The following is a 22,439-nucleotide window of genomic DNA, read 5'->3' on the forward strand; positions in this document are numbered from 1 at the left end:
CAAGAGTGCTAAAAAGCTCTTGGCCTAGCCTTGGAAGTTGTATACTACCATTTCCATAAAATCTAATACAGGTCAGCCCTATACTTCATGAGAGAAACACTACAAAGGCAGGAATCACAACAGGCAGAGATTATGATTCAGGGAGATTTTGGAGATGGTCTTCATAGGCTGCCTGCCAACCCTCAGTGATTCATGATCCTCTCACATGTAAAAGACACTCAGTCTTCTGTCTGTGGTCCCTAAAATCCGCATTCTAAAATGATAACGGCTCAAAAACTGAATTTCACAATTTAAACCAGATCCAAGTATAGAGTATTCTTCCCAGGTATAATTCCTCGGGTATCTAGCTATGAATACCTTGAACTAAAGTGAAAGCAAGTCATTTGCCTCCACACACCCACCATACAATGGTGGAATGATTGTCATGGAATGATCACTAATGATGCCTTGGAAAAGTGGGGAAACAGGAGGCACTCAGGAGTTGGTGGTCTACAGTAGTTCAAAAATCAAGCCAGGCAGATGCTGGAAGGTCTTCAATTAAGACTATCTTACTCCAGTCCTGGAATAAATTTCCAGGCCTCTAGCTCTGTGCTATGAGGATTTGGTTCTAAGTCATCCTTCTTTTTCCATAAAAAAAGTAATCTCCGTTTGCAACTGCATAAAAGCCCATCTACCCAATATGGATGATATATGTTCATTTATGTGCCTATGTGGTTCTTCAGTACAAAAACAAAAATGAGTAAACATAAAAGTTTAACGGGGGGTAATAACAATTCATACCTGAATTCCATGGGGCATTAACATCATCAAACACAGAGGTAAGTTAGATCTTCTTCCAATATTTGATCTAAACTCCACACTGAATTTTTGATTAATACTTCATAATTTAAGATTTTATTACTCTTTGAAAGCAATTCCCCAAGCAAGTTTTACTGTTAAAAATCAAGAAAATCTTTAACTTTGTTCTAAGGTACCAACTACCTGAATGTACTTAAGAAAAGTTTGATGATTAATTATCTAATTTCTATTAGTTTATTGAATATGTCAAAAAAAAAAAAAAAAACAGGTAAGAGTTCTGCCTTTGATTTCCTCCTACTGTTACAGGTCTACAATCTTCTAACCGTGAGGGATCTCACGGATTTTCCCAACAATTTAGACCAGCAGGAGGAAGAGCAAACAAACTGTGTGCATTCTTTCATCATTCGTGGAGGATCAGTCTATGTTCCCTTGTCAAGTTACCATGAAGAAGATGTTTATAATTTCCTCAAGGTAAAGTTCCTACTAATTCACATGCTGTCTTGGGATTTTTTATGCTATTAAAACTTTGAATTTATAAATGATTTCAGTAATTTTTTATTTCAGCTCACCACTTCATTTTTCAGCTGAGAAAATGAATTCAGTGACAAAATTAAAATGTCTTTCAAGATCACACAATATTTCTGTTAGTAAGTCAGCTATGGCTAGACCCAACCTCTGGCTCTTCATTAGATACTTTTTTATTATATTTAGGGTTTTTTAAAAATATTTTTCCTTAGTTGTTGATAGATCTTTTTAAATTTTATTTATTTATATGTGGTGCTGAGAATCAAACCCAGTGCCTCACACATGCAAGGCAAGTGCGCTACCACTGAGCCAAAGTCCCAGCCCTATATTTAGTTTTTTTCCCAACTAACCAAAAATAAGTAATAAAGAGTAAAATATTAACAATTCATAAATTATAGTAATTTCTACTACAGTGTATTTCCTGAGTTGTGCATATCTCCATGGAATTAAGACTATTGGAATTATGTAGAAAATTTAAAGATAATATTTTATAAATTCTAATCAAGTTTACAAAGGGGGTGATCATTTTTTTCCAGGGTATGGGATTAAAGGTGTTCACCAACTCAAAAATTCGAAAAATATCATCTTGCTCAGTTACCCACACACCTACAAGAGAAGCTGGACTAAGATTTCATGGAGGTAAAATAACAAGTTGCTTTTAATTTTGTAGCATATACAACAATACTACTTTTCTGCAAAGGTAAAATGAGATCAATGATGTAGCCCTATCTCCTTTCCATACACACAGAGAACCATGATTTAGATTAGTTGTTTTTTGTTAAGATCACTTAGCTGGTAATCAGCCTATTCAGAACATATCAGAGGTTTTCTGTAGATTAGTCAGATGCTTCAGGGCACAAAATCAGATGAAACAGAATATTCCAATGTACTGTAAGATTGGAAAGACAGGTAGAATGGAAAGAAAGAGTAATTATCATTATGGAATCAGGAAAATATTAAAAGATGCTCCATCTTTTAAAATAGAAGAAAGGACAAAGGCCTACCAATGAAAAGACACTGTAAACATGACAGAAATACTCATAATTCATGACCTAAAAAGAAGTACTTAAATAAAGCAACATTTTTCTAGATCTCAACTTCCCATTAAAACTACTGTCCTATCCTCAGGTCTACCTACATGCAAAGCCCATTATCTACCCTTTCTCATTCTTCTTTCACATGATTTGAACTATCTTTTCTCCAAAGTATCTTGATGTTTATCTGCTAACAAATACTTATATTTTTTAAGCTCAAATTAGGAATCAGAGGTACTTTGTGTAGAGTGAGTAAGTAATGTCTATTTTCTAAGGCTCAGATCCTTCATTAATAAGAAATTTGACTAAAACTTCTCATAGCCTTTCAAAATACCCAATAAAATAATTACATACAATTTATCAATACAAATTAAGAATTTATTTAAATATTATTTTCTGTGTTCCTTGACATTAAGGTCTATATCCATCTATAACAAGGCTTACCATGATAAAATCATACTATCAGCTCTATTGGAAAGGGCCATGTTTTAGTTGGCCTTTTCCCTGCTGTGATTAAAAGGACCTGACCAGAACAATTGTAGAGGAGGAAAAGTTTATTTGAGGGCTCACAATTCCAGAGGACTTTGTCCATAGAATGGCGACTCCATTCCTCTGGGATTACTGGTGAGGCAGAACATCATGGTGGAAGAGTGTGGCAAAGAGAAGCAGCTCACATGTTGATCAGGTAGCAGAGAGAGGGAGAGGGCTCCACTTGCCAGATACAAATATGTACCCCAAAGATCCCACCTCCTCCAGCCACAGCCTACCACTTCATTACCACTCAGTTAATCCCTGTCAGGGGATTAATTACTGATTGGGTTAAGACTCTCACAACCCAATCATTTCTCCTCTGAACCTCTTGCATTGTCTCACATGTGAGCTTTTGGGGGACACCTCACCATCCAAACCATAACAGGCCATAGGCTGTCTTTCTCTAAGATTCAGTAATAGCACAAATTTCAGCTTTTCATTAAAGGTAAATAAGATTTTTGTCATGTAAGGTATTCTATAAATGACGGAGAATTTAAAGGAAAGGAAAATAATCATAAGAACTACATAGAGAGTGCCTGCAAGCGAGGCGACCCTGCAAGCCACGGGCGGGCGGGTCAGGCCCAGCAACCAGCCGAGAGACAGCAGATACACGCGCCTGCGGGGATCGCAGACCGGACCCACTAGGACAGGTCCGGTGGACAGCTGAGGGCAAGGCCCGTCCCCTCCCCCAGTGTCTGCAGGTAGGCGGGGGACTGGGAACAAAAGCAGAGCGGCCCCAAAGCCTGCTGAGGGGCGGAACCGGCCCCTCCCCTAGTGCCTGCAAGCGAGGCAACCCTGCAAGCCACGGGCGGGCGGGTCAGGCCCAGCAACCAGCCAAGAGACAGCAGATACACGCGCCTGCGGGGAACGCGGACCGGACCCACTAGGACAGGTCCGGTGGAGGGCTGAGGGCAAGGCCCGTCCCCTCCCCCAGTGTCTGCAGGTAGGCGGGGGACTGTGAACAAAAGCAGAGCGGCCCCAAAGCCTGCTGAGGGGCGGAACCGGCCCCTCCCCTAGTGCCTGCAAGCGAGGCGACCCTGCAAGCCACGGGCGGGCGGGTCAGGCCCAGCAACCAGCCAAGAGACAGCAGATACACGCGCCTGCGGGGAACGCGGACCGGACCCACTAGGACAGGTCTGGTGGACGGCTGAGGGCTAGGCCCGTCCCCTCCCCCAGTGTCTGCAGGTAGGCGGGGGTCTGGGAACAACAGCAGAGCGGCCCCAAAGCCTACTGAGGGGCGGAACCGGCCCCTCCCCCAGTGCCTGCAAGCGAGGCGAACCTGCAAGCCACGGGCGGGCGGGTCAGGCCCAGCAACCAGCCAAGAGACAGCAGATACACGCGCCTGCGGGGAACACAGACCGGACCCACTAGGACAGGTCCGGTGGACAGCTGAGGGCAAGGCCCGTCCCCTCCCCCAGTGTCTGCAGGTAGGCGGGGGACTGTGAACAAAAGCAGAGCGGCCCCAAAGCCTGCTGAGGGGCGGAACCGGCCCCTCCCCCAGTGCCTGCAAGCGAGGCGACCCTGCAAGCCACGGGCGGGCGGGTCAGGCCCAGCAACCAGCCGAGAGACAGCAGATACACGCGCCTGCGGGGATCGCAGACCGGACCCACTAGGACAGGTCCGGTGGACAGCTGAGGGCAAGGCCCGTCCCCTCCCCCAGTGTCTGCAGGTAGGCGGGGGACTGGGAACAAAAGCAGAGCGGCCCCAAAGCCTGCTGAGGGGCGGAACCGGCCCCTCCCCTAGTGCCTGCAAGCGAGGCGAACCTGCAAGCCTAGGGCGGGCGGGTCAGGCCCAGCAACCAGCCAAGTGACAGCAGATACACGCGCCTGCAGGGAACGCGGACTGGACCCACTAGGACAGGTCCGGTGGACGGCTGAGGGCTAGGCCCGTCCCCTCCCCCAGTGTCTGCAGGTAGGCGGGGGACTGGGAACAACAGCAGAGCGGCCCCAAAGCCTACTGAGGGGCGGAACCGGCCCCTCCCCCAGTGCCTGCAAGCGAGGCGAACCTGCAAGCCACGGGCGGGCGGGTCAGGCCCAGCAACCAGCCAAGAGACAGCAGATACACGTGCCTGCGGGGAACACAGACCGGACCCACTAGGACAGGTCCGGTGGACAGCTGAGGGCAAGGCCCGTCCCCTCCCCCAGTGTCTGCAGGTAGGCGGGGGACTGTGAACAAAAGCAGAGCGGCCCCAAAGCCTGCTGAGGGGCGGAACCGGCCCCTCCCCTAGTGCCTGCAAGCGAGGCGACCCTGCAAGCCACGGGCGGGCGGGTCAGGCCCAGCAACCAGCCAAGTGACAGCAGATACACGCGCCTGCAGGGAACGCGGACTGGACCCACTAGGACAGGTCCGGTGGACGGCTGAGGGCTAGGCCCGTCCCCTCCCCCAGTGTCTGCAGGTAGGCGGGGGACTGGGAACAACAGCAGAGCGGCCCCAAAGCCTGCTGAGGGGCGGAACCGGCCCCTCCCCCAGTGCCTGCAAGCGAGGCGAACCTGCAAGCCACGGGCGGGCGGGTCAGGCCCAGCAACCAGCCAAGAGACAGCAGATACACGCGCCTGCGGGGAACACAGACCGGACCCACTAGGACAGGTCCGGTGGACAGCTGAGGGCAAGGCCCGTCCCCTCCCCCAGTGTCTGCAGGTAGGCGGGGGACTGTGAACAAAAGCAGAGCGGCCCCAAAGCCTGCTGAGGGGCGGAACCGGCCCCTCCCCCAGTGCCTGCAAGCGAGGCGACCCTGCAAGCCACGGGCGGGCGGGTCAGGCCCAGCAACCAGCCGAGAGACAGCAGATACACGCGCCTGCGGGGATCGCAGACCGGACCCACTAGGACAGGTCCGGTGGACAGCTGAGGGCAAGGTCCGTCCCCTCCCCCAGTGTCTGCAGGTAGGCGGGGGACTGGGAACAAAAGCAGAGCGGCCCCAAAGCCTGCTGAGGGGCGGAACCGGCCCCTCCCCTAGTGCCTGCAAGCGAGGCGAACCTGCAAGCCTAGGGCGGGCGGGTCAGGCCCAGCAACCAGCCAAGTGACAGCAGATACACGCGCCTGCAGGGAACGCGGACTGGACCCACTAGGACAGGTCCGGTGGACGGCTGAGGGCTAGGCCCGTCCCCTCCCCCAGTGTCTGCAGGTAGGCGGGGGACTGGGAACAACAGCAGAGCGGCCCCAAAGCCTACTGAGGGGCGGAACCGGCCCCTCCCCCAGTGCCTGCAAGCGAGGCGAACCTGCAAGCCACGGGCGGGCGGGTCAGGCCCAGCAACCAGCCAAGAGACAGCAGATACACGTGCCTGCGGGGAACACAGACCGGACCCACTAGGACAGGTCCGGTGGACAGCTGAGGGCAAGGCCCGTCCCCTCCCCCAGTGTCTGCAGGTAGGCGGGGGACTGTGAACAAAAGCAGAGCGGCCCCAAAGCCTGCTGAGGGGCGGAACCGGCCCCTCCCCTAGTGCCTGCAAGCGAGGCGACCCTGCAAGCCACGGGCGGGCGGGTCAGGCCCAGCAACCAGCCAAGTGACAGCAGATACACGCGCCTGCAGGGAACGCGGACTGGACCCACTAGGACAGGTCCGGTGGACGGCTGAGGGCTAGGCCCATCCCCTCCCCCAGTGTCTGCAGGTAGGCGGGGGACTGGGAACAACAGCAGAGCGGCCCCAAAGCCTGCTGAGGGGCGGAACCGGCCCCTCCCCCAGTGCCTGCAAGCGAGGCGAACCTGCAAGCCACGGGCGGGCGGGTCAGGCCCAGCAACCAGCCAAGAGACAGCAGATACACGCGCCTGCAGGGAACGCGGACCGGACCCACTAGGACAGGTCCGGTGGACGGCTGAGGGCTAGGCCCGTCCCCTCCCCCAGTGTCTGCAGGTAGGCGGGGGACTGTGAACAACAACAGAGCGGGCCCAAAGCCTGCTGAGGGGTGGAATCGGCCCCTCCCCCAGAGCCTGCAAAGGAGGCGAACCTGCAACCCATCGGGAGGTTAGGCCCAGCAACCTACGGAGTGACACAGGTGCCCCTGGCGCCTGCTGAGTAGGTGGACCTTTGACCGACCAGCAAAGCAGACCTAGGGCCTGCCAGCATGGTAGATGGTTCACACTAATTGGAGGAGGATCACAACCACTACCTGCCCTGCAAGAGTGATTTTCCAACTATACAAGAGCAATATAAATAAATAGAGGGAAAATATCAAAGACACAACAATTTCACCAAGCAGAAAGAAACGCCAGCGGTATGAAACGACAAGGAAAGAAAGGACCACAGGCAATGCAGGTCAACTCAACTTTAGAAGAGGTAATAGCTGCAACAGATGGAATGTCAGATAGAGAGCTCAGGACATACATGCTTCAGATGATCTGGAGTCTCAAGGAAGACATGAGACAGCAAAATCAGACAATGAAAGATCACATCGACAAACAAATCCAGGAGGTAAAAGATCAATTTCACAGGGAGATAGAGGTAATAAAAAACAAACAAATAGAAATACTAGAAATGCAGGAAACAATAAACCAACTTAAAAACTCAATTGAGAATACTACCAGCAGAGTGGATCACTTAGAAGATAGAACATCAGACAATGAAGACAGAGTATTTCAACTTGAAAAGAACATAGATAGCTCAGCAAGTCTACTAAGAAACCATGAGCAGCACATTCAAGAGCTATGGGATAATATCAAAAGACCAAACTTAAGAGTCATTGGGATACAGGAAGGCACAGAGCTCCAAACCAAAGGATTAAGCAATCTATTCAGTGAAATAATACAAGAAAACTTCCCAGACTTGAAGAATGAGACAGAATCCCAAATCCTAGAAGCCTACAGGACGCCGAATGTGCAAAATCATAAGAGATCCACACCTAGACACATTATAATGAAGATGTCCAACATACAGAATAAGGAGAGAATTTTAAAAGCTACAAGGGAAAGGAAGCAGATTACATTTAGGGGTAAACCAATCAGGATAACAGCTGATCTCTCAACACAGACTCTAAAAGCTAGAAGATCCTGGAATAACATATTTCAAACGCTTAAAGAAAATGGATTCCAACCAAGAATCGTGTATCCGGCGAAATTAAGCTTCAGGTTAGAAGATGAAATTAAAACCTTCCATGATAAACAAAAGTTAAAAGAATTCGCAGCTAGAAAACCATCTCTTCAAAAAATCCTTGGCAAAACATTACAGGAAGAGGAAATGGAAAATAACATTGATAACCAACAATGGGAGGTTGGACAGTAAAGGGGGGAAAGTAGTCAAAGAGGATAACAAATCAGGTTTAGTAACATCAATAAACAAATATGGATAGAAGAACAAACCATATCTCAATAATAACCCTGAATGTTAATGGCTTAAACTCACCAATTAAGAGACACAGGCTAGTAGAATGGATCACAAAACAAGACCCAACAATATGCTGTCTACAGGAGACGCATTTGATAGGAAAAGATGTACATAGACTGAAGGTGAAAGGTTGGGAAAAATCATATCACTCATATGGACCACGGAAACAAGCAGGAGTGTCCATACTCATATCTAATAAAATAGATTTCAAGCCAAAGCTAATCAAAAGGGATAAAGAAGGACACTTCATACTGCTCAAGGGAACCATACACCAACAAGACATAACAATCATAAATATATATGCCCCAAATAATGGTGCAGCCGTGTTCATCAAGCAAACTCTTCTCAAGTTCAAGAGTCTAATAGACCACCATACAGTAATCATGGGAGACTTCAACACACCTCTCTCACCACTGGACAGATCTTCCAAACAAAAGTTAAATAAGGAAACTATAGAACTCAATAACACAATTAACAACCTAGACTTAATTGACATATATAGACTATACCACCCAACATCAAGTAGCTACACTTTTTTCTCAGCAGCACATGGAACCTTCTCAAAAATAGACCATATACTATGTCACAGGGCAACTCTTAGACAATACAAAGAGGTAGAGATAATACCATGCATCTTGTCTGATCATAATGGAATGAAACTGAAAATCAATGATAAAAGAAGAAAGGAAAAATCAAGCACCACCTGGAGAATGAACAATAGGTTGCTGAGTGATCAATGGGTATTAGAAGACATCAAGGAGGAAATTAAAAAATTCCTAGAGTTAAATGAAAACACAGACACAACATATCGGAATCTTTGGGACACATTGAAAGCAGTTCTAAGAGGAAAATTCATTGCTTGGAGTTCATTCCTCAAAAAAAGAAAAAACCAACAAATAAATGATCTCATACTTCATCTCAAAATCCTAGAAAAAGAAGAGCAAAACAACAGCAAAAGAAGTAGAAGGCAAGAAATAATTAAAATCAGAGCTGAAATTAATGAAATTGAAACAAAAGAAACAATTGAAAAAATTGACAAAACTAAAAGCTGGTTCTTTGAAAAAATAAATAAAATTGACAGACCCTTAGCCATGCTAACGAAGAGAAGAAGAGAGAGAACCCAAATTACTAGCATACGGGATGAAAAAGGCAATATCACAACAGACACTACAGAAATACAGAAGATAATCAGAAATTACTTTGAATCCTTATACTCCAATAAAATAGAAGATAGTGAAGGCATAGATAAATTCCTTGAGTCTTACGATCTGCCCAGATTGAGCCAGGAGGATATAGACAACCTAAACAGACCAATAACAATAGAGGAAATAGAAGAAACCATCAAAAGACTACCAACTAAGAAAAGCCCAGGACCGGACGGGTATACAGCAGAGTTTTACAAAACCTTTAAAGAGGAACTAACACCAATACTTTTCAAGCTATTTCAGGAAATAGAAAAAGAGGGAGAACTTCCAAATTCATTCTACGAGGCCAACATCACCCTGATTCCGAAACCAGACAAAGACACTTCAAAGAAAGAAAACTACAGACCAATATCTCTAATGAACCTTGATGCAAAAATCCTCAATAAAATTCTGGCGAATCGGATTCAAATACATATCAAAAAAATTATACACCATGATCAAGTAGGATTCATCCCTGGTATGCAAGGTTGGTTCAATATACGGAAATCAATAAATGTTATCCACCACATCAATAGACTTAAAAATAAGAACCATATGATCATCTCGATAGATGCAGAAAAAGCATTCGACAAAGTACAGCATCCCTTTATGTTCAAAACTCTAGAAAAATTAGGGATAACTGGATCATACCTCAACATTGTAAAAGCAATCTATGATAAGCCACAGGCCAACATCATTCTGAATGGAGAAAAATTGAAGGCATTCCCTCTAAGATCTGGTACAAGACAGGGATGCCCTCTCTCACCACTTCTGTTCAACATAGTCCTCGAAACACTGGCCAGAGCAATAAGGCAGACGAAAGAAATTAAAGGCATAAAAATAGGAAAAGAAGAACTTAAATTATCACTATTTGCAGATGATATGATTCTATACCTAGCAGACCCAAAAGGGTCTACAAAGAAGCTATTAGAGCTAATAAATGAATTCAGCAAAGTGGCAGGATATAAGATCAACACGCATAAATCAAAGGCATTCCTGTATATCAGCGACAAATCCTCCGAAACGGAAATGAGGACAACTACTCCATTCACAATATCCCCCCAAAAAATAAAATACTTGGGAATCAACCTAACAAAAGAGGTGAAAGATTTATACAATGAAAATTATAGAACCCTAAAGAAAGACATAGAAGAAGACCTTAGAAGATGGAAAAATATACCCTGCTCATGGATAGGCAGAACTAACATCATCAAAATGGCGATATTACCAAAAGTCCTATATAAGTTCAATGCAATGCCAATCAAAATCCCAACAGCATATCTTGCAGAAATCGATAAAAGAATCATGAAATTCATATGGAATAATAAAAGACCCAGAATAGCAAAAACAATACTAAGCAGGAAGTGTGAATCAGGCGGTATAGCGATACCAGACTTCAAACTATACTACAGAGCAATAGTAACAAAAACAGCATGGTACTGGTACCAAAACAGGCGGGTGGACCAATGGTACAGAATAGAGGACACAGTAACCAATCCACAAAACTACAACTATCTTATTTTTGATAAAGGGGCTAAAAGCATGCAATGGAGGAAAGATAGCATCTTCAACAAATGGTGCTGGGAAAACTGGAAATCCATTTGCACCAAAATGAATCTGAATCCCTATCTCTCCCCGTGCACAAAAGTTAACTCAAAATGGATCAAGGAGCTTGATATTAAATCAGAGACATGGCATCTGATAGAAGAAAAAGTTGGCTACGACCTACATGCTGTGGGGTCGGGCTCCAAATTCCTCAATAGGACACCCATAGCGCTAGAGTTAACAAATAGAATCAACAAATGGGACTTACTCAAACTAAAAAGTTTTTTCTCAGCAAAAGAAACAATAAGAGAGATAAACAGGGAGCCTACATCCTGGGAACAAATCTTTACTCCACACACTTCAGATAGAGCCCTAATAACCAGAATATACAAAGAACTCAAAAAATTAGACAATAAGATAACAAATAACCCAATCAATAAATGGGCCAAGGACCTGAATAGACACTTCTCAGAGGAGGACATACAATCAATCAACAAGTACATGAAAAAATGCTCACCATCGCTAGCAGTCAGAGAAATGCAAATCAAAACTACCCTAAGATACCATCTCACTCCAGTAAGACTGGCAGCCATTAGGAAGTCAAACAACAATAAGTGCTGGAGAGGATGTGGGGAAAAGGGCACTCTTGTTCATTGCTGGTGGGACTGCAAATTGGTGCAGCCAATTTGGAAAGCAGTATGGAGATTTCTTGGAAAGCTGGGAATGGAACCACCATTTGACCCAGCTATTCCCCTTCTCGGTCTATTCCCTAAAGCCCTAACAAGAGCATGCTACAGGGACACTGCTACATCGATGTTCATAGCAGCTCAATTCACGATAGCAAGACTGTGGAACCAGCCTAGATGCCCTTCAATAGATGAATGGATAAAAAAAATGTGGCATTTATATACTATGGAGTATTATTCTGCATTAAAAAATGACAAAATCATAGAATTTGGAGGAAAATGGATGGCATTAGAGCAGATTATGCTAAGTGAAGCTAGTCAATCTTTAAAAAACAAATACCAAATGACTCCTTTGATATAAGGGGAGTAAACAAGGACAGGGTAGGGACGAAGAGCTTGAGAAGAAGATTTACATTAAACAGGGATGAGAGGTGGGAGGGAAAGGGAGTGAGAAGGGAAATTGCATGGAAATGGAAGGCGATCCTCAGGGTTATACAAAATGTCATATAAGAGGAAAGGAGGGGCAAGACAAGATAATACAAATGGAAGAAATGATTTACAGTAGAAGGGGTAGAGAAAGAAAAGGGGAGGGGAGGGGAGGGGAGGGGAGGGGTGGGGGGATAGTAGAGAATAGGACAGACAGCAGAATACATCAGACACTAGAAAGGCAATATGTCAAGCAATGGAAGGGAAACTGATATGATACAGCAATTTGTATATGGGGTAAAAGGGGGAGTTCATAATCCACGTGAATCAAACTGTGTAATATGATGTATTATGAACTATGTAATGTTATGAACGACCAATAAAAAAAAAAAAAAAAAAAAAAAAAAAAAAAAAGAACTACATAGAAAGAATTTCAAGTTGAAACCTTGGAAGTTTGGGGAAAAGGAAATGATCTGGAATTTTTTAAGGAGAGAATTTCAGGTATCTGAGATGTCAGAAAAAGAACACCTAAAATGTGTGATAGATACCAAAAAGGGATTGAAATGTGTAGCTATAAATAAGTCAAGTATATAAGCAAATGAAGGAACTAAGAAAAATGGAATATCTTGTGAATGCTCTTTTTTCTTTCTTTTTTAAATTTATTTCTTACATAGATGACAATAGTGGAATGTATTACATTCATAATTATCCATTCGTGAATGCTCTTGGATAATTAGTTAAAGAACATGAAATCATTCCCATAACTGTTTGGGAAGCCATCCTACCATCTCAAGGTGTTTGATGATAGGGACTAGTATAGATAGAGAAGCCCTTAATAGTATCCCTAGGACCTAAGAGAAAGAGGAAGGGAGAAAATCAATAATTGAACCAAACCATGGACAAAAATTATGTTAGACAATAATAGAAATAACTAGTTCCTAAAACAGTAAAATTAAAAAATATAAAAGTTATTTATTCTTTATTTCAATAACTGACCTACTTTCTGATTATATTTACAAATATCAGAAACAAAAACCTTTGACTTTATGAAGGTTATGTTTGTAATAGGCAAGCAAGATCATAAACATATTAGTGAGAATATTATATGGCTCATTAGAAGATGATAAATTGTATAAGCAAAATTCAAATAAGGAAAGGGATTTGAATTACAGGGAGTTGCAAATTACATAGGGAGGGCAGTGGAGGTCTTACCAAGAGTGAAATTTAATGAAAACCTGGAAAAAGCAAACCACATGAAAATCTGGAAGAAGATTATTACAGCCACAGGAAATATTAATAATAAAAAGTAGTTATGGAGTCCTTTATTGAGTAGATTTCCTTAATTCTTGTAGAAACCTCATATGGTAGGCATTCTTATTACCATTCTTCAGATGGGAAAAAAAAAACCTGAGGCCCATAAAAGTAAAATAACTCAATCACTATATCCCAACTAGTAAGATATGGAATGGGGGTTCATGTCAGTGAGTCTCACTCCAGATCTCCTGGTCTGAACCTCTACACTATTCTGCCTATCAAAGACTCTCAGGTTAGTATTTTCCTGAAAATTCTAAGCAGAGTAAGGAAACTTCCACGGTTGAAACAAAGTTAATTAAGTGTAAGCAATTGGAGACAGAGATCAAATCAATAAGCAAGGCCACACTGTGTAGGGCTTTTAGGTCAGGGTGAGTATTTGACTTTTTGACTGAAATGTGGGGACTTTCAGATGAGGAGTGATACCACCTAAGATGCTTCTCCAAAGAAATACTAAATACTAAATATCTAGTGATACTAAACTAAGAAAATAAAGTTTCAAGTTTTTGTAATTTTTTGCTTGAGAGTTATTGAATGTCAAAGAAGTGTTAAAAAGTTAGATTGAGCAGTTCATTTTAAGCCATGAATGGAATATTCAATTGGAAATATTTTGCAATCAGGAATGAAACAGAACATAAGTGGATTAGTCCAGAGATCAGCACCTTTTCATGACGTCATATGGGAAAAACAAGCCGGGGCAGGGAAAGATAATATGTTTGAGACCAGTCACATCCCAAGAAAAAAAAATCATATCACCTTAACAGTAGTTTATTAATTGTGGCATGGAGGAAATAAAGAACTTTGTTACAGAAACTGAAAAGACAGAGTCAAGTTGACAATACAAATAGAAATAATATACCCATCACTTAAAAAATGGAGCTAAAATAACACGAAATGGTATGGTTTGTCAGCTGCAATAGATGGAGGAATTAGTAGGTCTCTGAAACCTGGGGTAGGAAATGAAAATGAATTCACTTGGGCACATTGTTCATTTATATATTTAAGAATTAAATATGAGAATAAAGAGAGGAAAAATAAAATATCCATGAGAAAGCAAAGTCAGAGATAGAAAAGGCTACCACTTCAAAAGGACACAGAGAAAAGCTGTATGATATCCATTAAAGAAATTATTACTGATGCTTTCCTCAGGAGCAATGATTAAGGAGAAATTACTGGAAATCAGTTTTTCATAACTTCTAAGTATTCCTTCACAAGGTGTTTCTGAAATATCAGATTGGATACCTGGATAGAGATCCTAACTCAAATTTATTTGTAAGCATGATTTCAGTCACAGTATGAGCCAGGCAGCTTTCATATCTGTTTTTCTGCTCTCTTGCTTTTTTAAGTGATTTCTTTGTATGAACTATAGGGCTAAAACTAATTAGTTATGGTTGGAAATAGCTATGGTTAGTATCTTGAATTCATCGCATCATTTTTCTATAAACAAAGCAGAAGAAAAACCTAATGTTCTAGTCTTATTATCCAGAGATCAATGAATTTTCAAGCTTCAACATTGATACACGAGTTTATTGTTGAATTCTGTTCACTCCATTGGTAAATCAAAATTTTTCCAGTATAACCACCCTTACATCACCTAAATAGCATTTTACAACTTTTGCTCAGTCTCTCTGAGGATGAAGCAATACTCTCACCTTAAAAACCAGCCTTTTCCTGCATAAGACCCATAAAACCATCTGAGTTATCTTGTCATTCCAGTTACAATTCATATAAAATCATGTCATATATAGGATACACAGAATTAAAACCTTTAAAAAATATGTCTCTCTTCTCAGTGAATGAAAGATCAACAAATTATTTCCAAAGTTCTACAGCACCTAGGAGAAAATTCAGGGAAACTGAAAATTTTCTCTCCTACATCTCACACATGCACCATGAAATGCATGGATGTTTTCTTTAATTGAACTATTATTTTCTCTCATTTTATTGCAGCAGGATCATTAGCCATGCCATATATTCCTCAAGCAGCTTCGTTTAATATGATAACTTCAAATAATATGCAAAATCCAGAACCAGTCCTTGAAACTGTGCGAAGCTATTTCCCGGAGACCTGGATCTGGGAGTTAGCAGTGGTAGAGTATGTAATTTCACATTTCTCCATTTGCTGTAGGGGAGGGACTGTGGAACCTCCAGCATTTTCAATCCTAAAATAATCATTCTGGAAATTTCTAAATAACTATCTTAACCTCTGACCATTTTAGGATAGACCTAAATTCAGATGCTTTATTTAGGTGGGTTTATTAATATAATTGTCTCAAGAACTGAGCAATTCTAAAATAATTATGCCTGAGTCTGACAGAAAATAACCATGGGAGACAAAAGTTGTATTCAGGAAGCTTTCCATAAACAGTATGATTAGAACAAGTACATAAATAGACCATGGTCTATTTGTTGGACCATGTTTTTAAGAATTTTCTTACATAAGAAATGATACAAGTAAGGAAGTTTTAGAACCAAATTGGATCACATTCAAATATATTTATCTAAAGTACAGCCATGTGTGATATGGCCACAGGTTGATAACAGAAAGAGGTGCCTTTTTGTGCCTTTCATTTTTCCAACTCAGTCCCCAATATGGAATCTAGTACACACACATGGCACACACTTGTGCACCCTTAAGTGATTTCTTCCTCCACAGTAGTTTTACACGTATTGATTCTTACCTAAGAAAATATGTTTCAACTACTTACTTTCTGTTCTTCACATTATGTCCTCCCAGCTCATCGGGTGTAGCTGAAGTAGAAAAAACTGTCCCTGACACCATCACTGAGTGGAAGGCAGGGGCCCTCTGCCTGTCCAATGACACTGGGCTTGGTCTCTCTCCCACTGCCTCTCTCCGAGTCTTCCAGCCCTTCTTTGTGGAGCTCACAATGCCCTACTCTGTGGTCCGTGGAGAGGCCTTCACGCTCAAGGCCACTGTGTTGAACTACCTTCCCAAATGCATCCGGGTAAGGAAAATAAGTGTGAATTGGAAGGGTGGACAGATTAAAAGACTCCTTTGTCCAAAGTTCCCAGCACTAAGTATTATTTCAGGTAATTATGTGTTGACACTACAAATAAATTGTATGTGGAAGGGCAGGACATGATCACTGAGAAAATATGACACGTATGTTACAGGTGTTTAAACCATGGATCATTAAACTACAATTTTTTAAAACTTTTAAAACTTTTCTAGAGCTTATGATAATTCTTTGCCACAAATTAGGTTTTTTTCCAGAAAGTTTCCTAATATTGATTCAAAATTCAGTTTTATCAATTCCATGAGTGTCATTCTCTGGGCCCTCATTTTGAGATCTCCACAATACTGTATATAGTTATAATTTATCTTATAACCTTACCTCCTTATAAATTATGCCATCATTTTGTAGTATATTATTTCCTTTGCAATACAATATCCTCAAGTTCAGGAACCTCTTATGTATTGCTCATAGTGTTCCATGCCTTGAACAGAGGAGACATGTATAATTTAGAGGAAGTGGGGGAAGGAAAGAAGAAAGGCAGAGTCAGGAAGAATGTCATCATGGCAGATAGGAACCTTAGGTTGTTTCCCCAAGGACAGTATATAATCTCTGTTGCTCCCCTCCTGCACTGGTGCTGTATCAGCAAATTTCTCTAATTCACCCTAATGTAAATGCCAGATCTTCCAACTAGATAAGCAACTGTGATTTGTGTCGGTGCCATTTTCATGCTTCTTAAAGCATAAACCAACTTAAGTATCATACTTTTCTTTTAAAAATCCAAATGTAAAGCAACATCCCACACTTGGCCCTGATTCCATGTGTTCATTGTCTTTTCATATCCTGTTCATTTTTATCTCTTTGCCTCACTTGTGGATATAGGTTAGTGTGCAGCTGGAAGCTTCGCCAACATTCTTAGCTTCCCCAAATGAAAAAGCAGAAGAATCCTATTGCATTTGTGGGAATGAAAGGCAAATCTTGTCTTGGACAGTGACTCCTAAAACTCTGGGTGAGTGACAGTCTCCCCAAAAGGCTCACCAGTCACCAAGGATGGTGGCTATCCAAGCACTCCTTTCACTGTATTAAAATTTTTTGTTGTTGTCCAGGGATATAATTCTATAAAATTAATTTCTTCTCTTTTTATTTCTCCCCACAATGACCACTTCTCACCATTCTCATCTAACTTGGTCCCCACAATCACTACCCTTGGGTAACGTTTACTCTGCCCATTAGTCTGGGAATTTTTAGTAATATTTCCTTCTCTTGCCAACTCTAAGAATAGAGTGTATCCCTTAAGGGTATTTGAATTACAAGATGGATACTCAATTTTTCTATCATTCTTTTTTTTAGGGAATGTGAATTTCTCTGTGAGCACAGAGGTAATGCAGTCTCTAGAACTGTGCGGAAATGAAGTTACTGAGGTTCCAGAGACTGGAAGGAAAGACACGATCATCAAAACTCTGTTGGTGGAGGTAAGTCAGTCTGACCCACTTGACATGTTTTTCTGAGCCCCTACCAATTTGCAATGTGACCACTCTTGGGACAACAAAGGACAATATCATGCTCACCCAATCCATTCTATAAGACTAATGGAATTTCTCACCTTAAAAGAAATACAGAAGACATTGCCAGCTATTATAAGTCGATTTTTCCATAAATCATTTGAAAATTATTCCCTTTTTAAAAAATTTCTACCTCCCTCCTAGGATTTGCAAATTTCTTGTAACTATTATTGATTCACTAGTCTTATCCTCATTTTTCATTTTGTCCTCTACCAGAAAACCTGGTTTTTCAGTGTTTTATGGATTTATAATAATTTCATAATAAGTAGAATATTGAACATCATTTCTTATAAATACTACCTTTCAAAGGAAGGAACTTATGTTGTCTTTCTATGACCTGGGGATATGTTTATACCTTTACTTATCCCTTTTCTCTTCATTCTAGCCTGAAGGTATTGAACAAGAGGAGACCTTCAACTCTATGACCTGTGCTTCAGGTGAGACTCCACCCTTAAAATTACTGTGAGAACAAAGCTACACACAGGTAGAAACTTCAAATTACTATGTGTATCCATACATATTCTCTCCCTTAATTTTGGAATTGTTTATTAAAGTTAGTATCATACTAATTATTTCTTTATACACATTTAACAGATAAGAACACCGAGCCCAAAATAGCAAGTTAATATGGCTCAGGAGGTACAGGCAGGACTAATTCTGGGGACTTCATGGTTCATATTTAGCTCTCTTACCTCAATAGACCAGTGGTTACCCATTAAGAAGCCTGGCTATTGAAGCTCAAGTGTCCCAGGACAAGGTAGAAAGAGAGCCGAATTATGATGAGTTTGAATCAAGTAATAGTTCCTAAAATTGCTGCTGATGAAAAACATGACATTTTGTACTAATCCCACCTAAAAATTTTTTTTAATTTCAAGGCAAAAAAAGTTACATTTGGTTTTCACTATATTATTAAGAAACAGTTGTAGCTTTTATACAGTATTGCCACCTTAGTGTTAGTTCCATGTCCAGAATACAATATTGTATTTGTCAATTGAGAAGGAGTAATTTAATATATATTCATGTTATCTATTTACAAACATCAGAATCCATTGAAAATTGTATAGAATAAGGAAATGAAATAACTCTATTCTTATGGATATGTTTTACTAACACAATAATAAATCAGAGAGATGTGGCTTCCCACCATCTTCTAGCCTTCTTTTAGAAATCTACTAAGCACAGCAATGCAAGACATGGTTAAATAAGGAGGGAAAGGAGTCTGAAAGTCACACAGTGTCTAGAGGAACTGAACTATTCAAAGTAATCTCATCTTTGAGTCAAATTCTTATTCCTTAGATCCAGAATTCCTCAAGGAGATAAAAATAATACTACTGCAAACTATAATAATAAAGGAAAAGCAATATTAATAACTGTTTACAGTCATTGAAGTTTAATATGTTGCAGACACTGTTCTGATGTTTTACATTTATTATTTCACTGACTCATCACAGTTTATCCTGGGTCACATAGCAGGGCCAATAGCGTATGAAGGCTGTTTATCTCTGAAGCTCCTACTCTAACCATGACCTTATATTGTAATCACAGAGGACCTTCTTTGATATGAGTTGTCTATTTCTAAAGGTACTAAAGTGTCTGAGCTGCTATCCCTGAAGCTTCCATCAAATGTGGTCAAAGAATCTGCCAGAGCCTCTGTCTCAGTTGTGGGTGAGTCACCTTAAGCTTAGGAAACTTGGTCCAAAAGAGTTGCCTGTGCATAATTGTCAAGTTTGTGATTGTTTCAATTTCTATTAGGGTCCTAGAAGGTTCATTATCTGTAAATGTAATTTTCCCTTATCTAAATGATAGGGTGTGTGACTTTGAATATAAAAGTCATTTACTGTTTATAGCATTGACTACTTTTGAACTGAAAGTGCCCTGACTTTGAATCTTTTCATTCCCTAGGTGACATACTGGGTTCCACTATGCAAAATATACAAAATCTCCTCCAGATGCCTTATGGCTGTGGAGAACAAAACATGGTCCTATTTGCTCCTAACATCTATATCTTGAATTATCTGAATGAAACCCAACAGCTAACTCAGGAGATCAAGTCCAAGGCAATTGGTTATCTTATCAGTGGTAAGTAAAAAAGAAAAAAAAAAAACTTATCTTGTTATTCCAATGAGACTTTTCCCAATTAGGCTTAAGCTATATCATTAAATATTAACCCATGTTGGTGATTTTTATGGAAATAACAATCTTCCCACTCTGCAATAGGTTGTTGTTTCAGTGTCTATAATATCCACTGAACTATGGCAGATGCATAGTACATAGGTGATCAAACTATAAGTGGCTCCTAGCTGTTTCTGGATGGATCAGCCTACACTTATGGGTGGCTTGCCTCATCCCCTAGGCTTCCTGAACTATCTGAACCTCCATTCCAGGTTATCAGAGACAGCTGAACTACAAACACCAAGATGGCTCTTATAGCACCTTTGGGGAACAATATGGCAGAAACCAGGGCAACACTTGGTAAGAAAAGAAAATCAATTCTGAATTCCAATTATGAGTTCAAAAAACACACATATATTATTATCCTATTTAATTCTTATAGCAATCTTATGAATGAGAGTTATTAGCTTCATTTTTATGGAGGAGGAAATTAATATTCAATTTGGATAACTAAATGTCTCAGGCCAAATTCTAATTACTCAAAGAACTGAGAACACTTTAAGGTTCATTCTTTTGATATGCAAAATATCAAGACCCTTTTTCTTGTCATACTGCTAAAGGAACATAAGTTTGTGATTTGCCCCTTTTAGTTGTTGCTTAGCATTTGAGAGTGTTCTAAATAGGCTAGAAAAGCAATAGCTGTCACTCATAGAGCATAACTTAACTCCCTTCTAGATGATTTGCTCTCATTCTCATTTGACTGTATAGGCAAACAAGGGGAAGGAACGTGGTCAAAGAGCAGGACAAAATGGTGGGAAGTATTTCTGCAGCAGGACATCAGGGTAACTAGAGCAGAAAAGAAGGTGAAGAAGTCTGTGAAAAGAAATAAATACAGAGTGCCCAGAATGTGAAAAAAAAAATGGTCTTACCTAGCCCCCAAAGAAACTAGAAGAAATCTGAATCCCTAGAGTTAGCAAAGAAATTCTTTAGGAAGCAAGGACAAGTTGGTGATGGACTTAACAACATATGGCAGTGAACCCAAAAGAACATGGAAGATTCCACATTAAAAAGCCTCTAAACTCTCAGTTATAGCTTATAAATTCTACAGGGGTGCACTGGGAGCGGGGGGGCCCTATGTGTCCCAAACAGAGCATTATGGTGCTGCCTGAGAACAGCTCCACACTCATGCTTTCTCCCCCGCAGGCTCACAGCCTTTGTACTGAAGACATTTGCCCAGGCTCGAGCATACATCTTCATCGATGAAGCACATATTACCCAAGCCCTCACCTGGTTGTCTCAAAATCAGAAGGACAACGGCTGTTTCAGGAGCTCTGGGTCACTGCTCAACAATGCCATAAAGGTGAATTCTTCCCAGAACTTCTGAACCCTATAATGGATCAATGTAATATTTTCTTAGGGGAGGGGGAGAAGAAGCATAGAGAAATTGCCAAAGATAAAGTCCTAGGTAAAATGTGAAGGCATCAGAGAAAGAGAACAGTTATCCCTTGGTATCCACAAGGATTGGTTCCAGGACACTATGCAGATACTAAAATAAAAGCTCAAGTCCCTTATATAAAATGGTGTGTCATTTGCTCATAACCTATGCACATCATCCTGTATGCTTTAACTATCTCTAGATTATTTATAATACCTAATACTTTGTTTATAATACCTAATGGGAGTTCTATGCATTTAGATATTATACTGTATTGTTTAAGGAATAATGATTAAAAAATATCTGTACATTTTAAATATAGATGCAATTTTTTACAAAAAAAATTAATCCACAATTAGTTGAATCTGTCCATGCAGAACCTTTAGATGCAAAGGATGATTATTTTAATCTTTCTACGAAGGAAGAAATGTACTTTATCATGGTGATATTTCTTTTTATAATAGCAGCAAATACTAAGGAGGGTTTCTATTGAGCAACAGAAAATAATATACAAAACTTGTAGTGGAGTGGGAACCAATCAAAATCAACTTCAATCACCCTCTCAGTCTCCCTCACAAACTCTCTCTCATATTTACAGGGAGGAGTAGAAGATGAAGTCACTCTCTCTGCCTATGTTACTATTGCTCTTCTGGAGATTCCACTCCCAGCCACTGTAGGTACCACCTCAATCCATTCCCTTCTGTGAAAACTGAAGCCTGCTATCTGGAATGGCTTACTAAGAAAAGCTGGGCTGGAGATGTGGCTCAGCGGTAGCGCGCTCGCCTGGCATGCGTGCGGCCCGGGTTTGATCCTCAGCACCACATACCAACAAAGATGTTGTGTCCGCCGAGAACTAAAAAATAAATATTAAAAAAAAAAAATTCTCTCTCTCTCATTCTCTCTCACTCTCTCTTTAAAAAAAAAAAAAAAAAGAAAAGCCAAGCCTCAAACTTCCTTTGCTCAATAACGAGGCATTTTCAGATCAATGAGCTCTTTGGTAA

At 41.3% G+C, this 22,439-nt stretch overlaps 1 protein-coding gene across 1 annotated transcript in view; it reads left to right on the plus strand.

The window, feature by feature from the left end:
* LOC113177575 (pregnancy zone protein-like) overlaps positions 1-22,439 on the plus strand; it is a 54,043-nt gene that overhangs the window by 24,088 nt on the left and 7,516 nt on the right. Inside the window, exons 16-27 of the mRNA XM_026382123.2 lie at positions 1,105-1,269; positions 1,860-1,962; positions 15,305-15,449; positions 16,092-16,320; positions 17,212-17,338; positions 17,680-17,801; positions 18,277-18,328; positions 19,473-19,556; positions 19,794-19,970; positions 20,276-20,363; positions 21,207-21,363; positions 22,037-22,111. Of these exons, the coding sequence (XP_026237908.2) occupies positions 1,105-1,269; positions 1,860-1,962; positions 15,305-15,449; positions 16,092-16,320; positions 17,212-17,338; positions 17,680-17,801; positions 18,277-18,328; positions 19,473-19,556; positions 19,794-19,970; positions 20,276-20,363; positions 21,207-21,363; positions 22,037-22,111 (1,524 nt within the window). The remainder of the gene's footprint in view (positions 1-1,104; positions 1,270-1,859; positions 1,963-15,304; positions 15,450-16,091; positions 16,321-17,211; positions 17,339-17,679; positions 17,802-18,276; positions 18,329-19,472; positions 19,557-19,793; positions 19,971-20,275; positions 20,364-21,206; positions 21,364-22,036; positions 22,112-22,439) is intronic.

The sequence above is a fragment of the Urocitellus parryii genome, chromosome 5 (genome assembly GCF_045843805.1).
Source record: "Urocitellus parryii isolate mUroPar1 chromosome 5, mUroPar1.hap1, whole genome shotgun sequence".
NCBI classification, from domain to species: domain Eukaryota; kingdom Metazoa; phylum Chordata; class Mammalia; order Rodentia; family Sciuridae; genus Urocitellus; species Urocitellus parryii.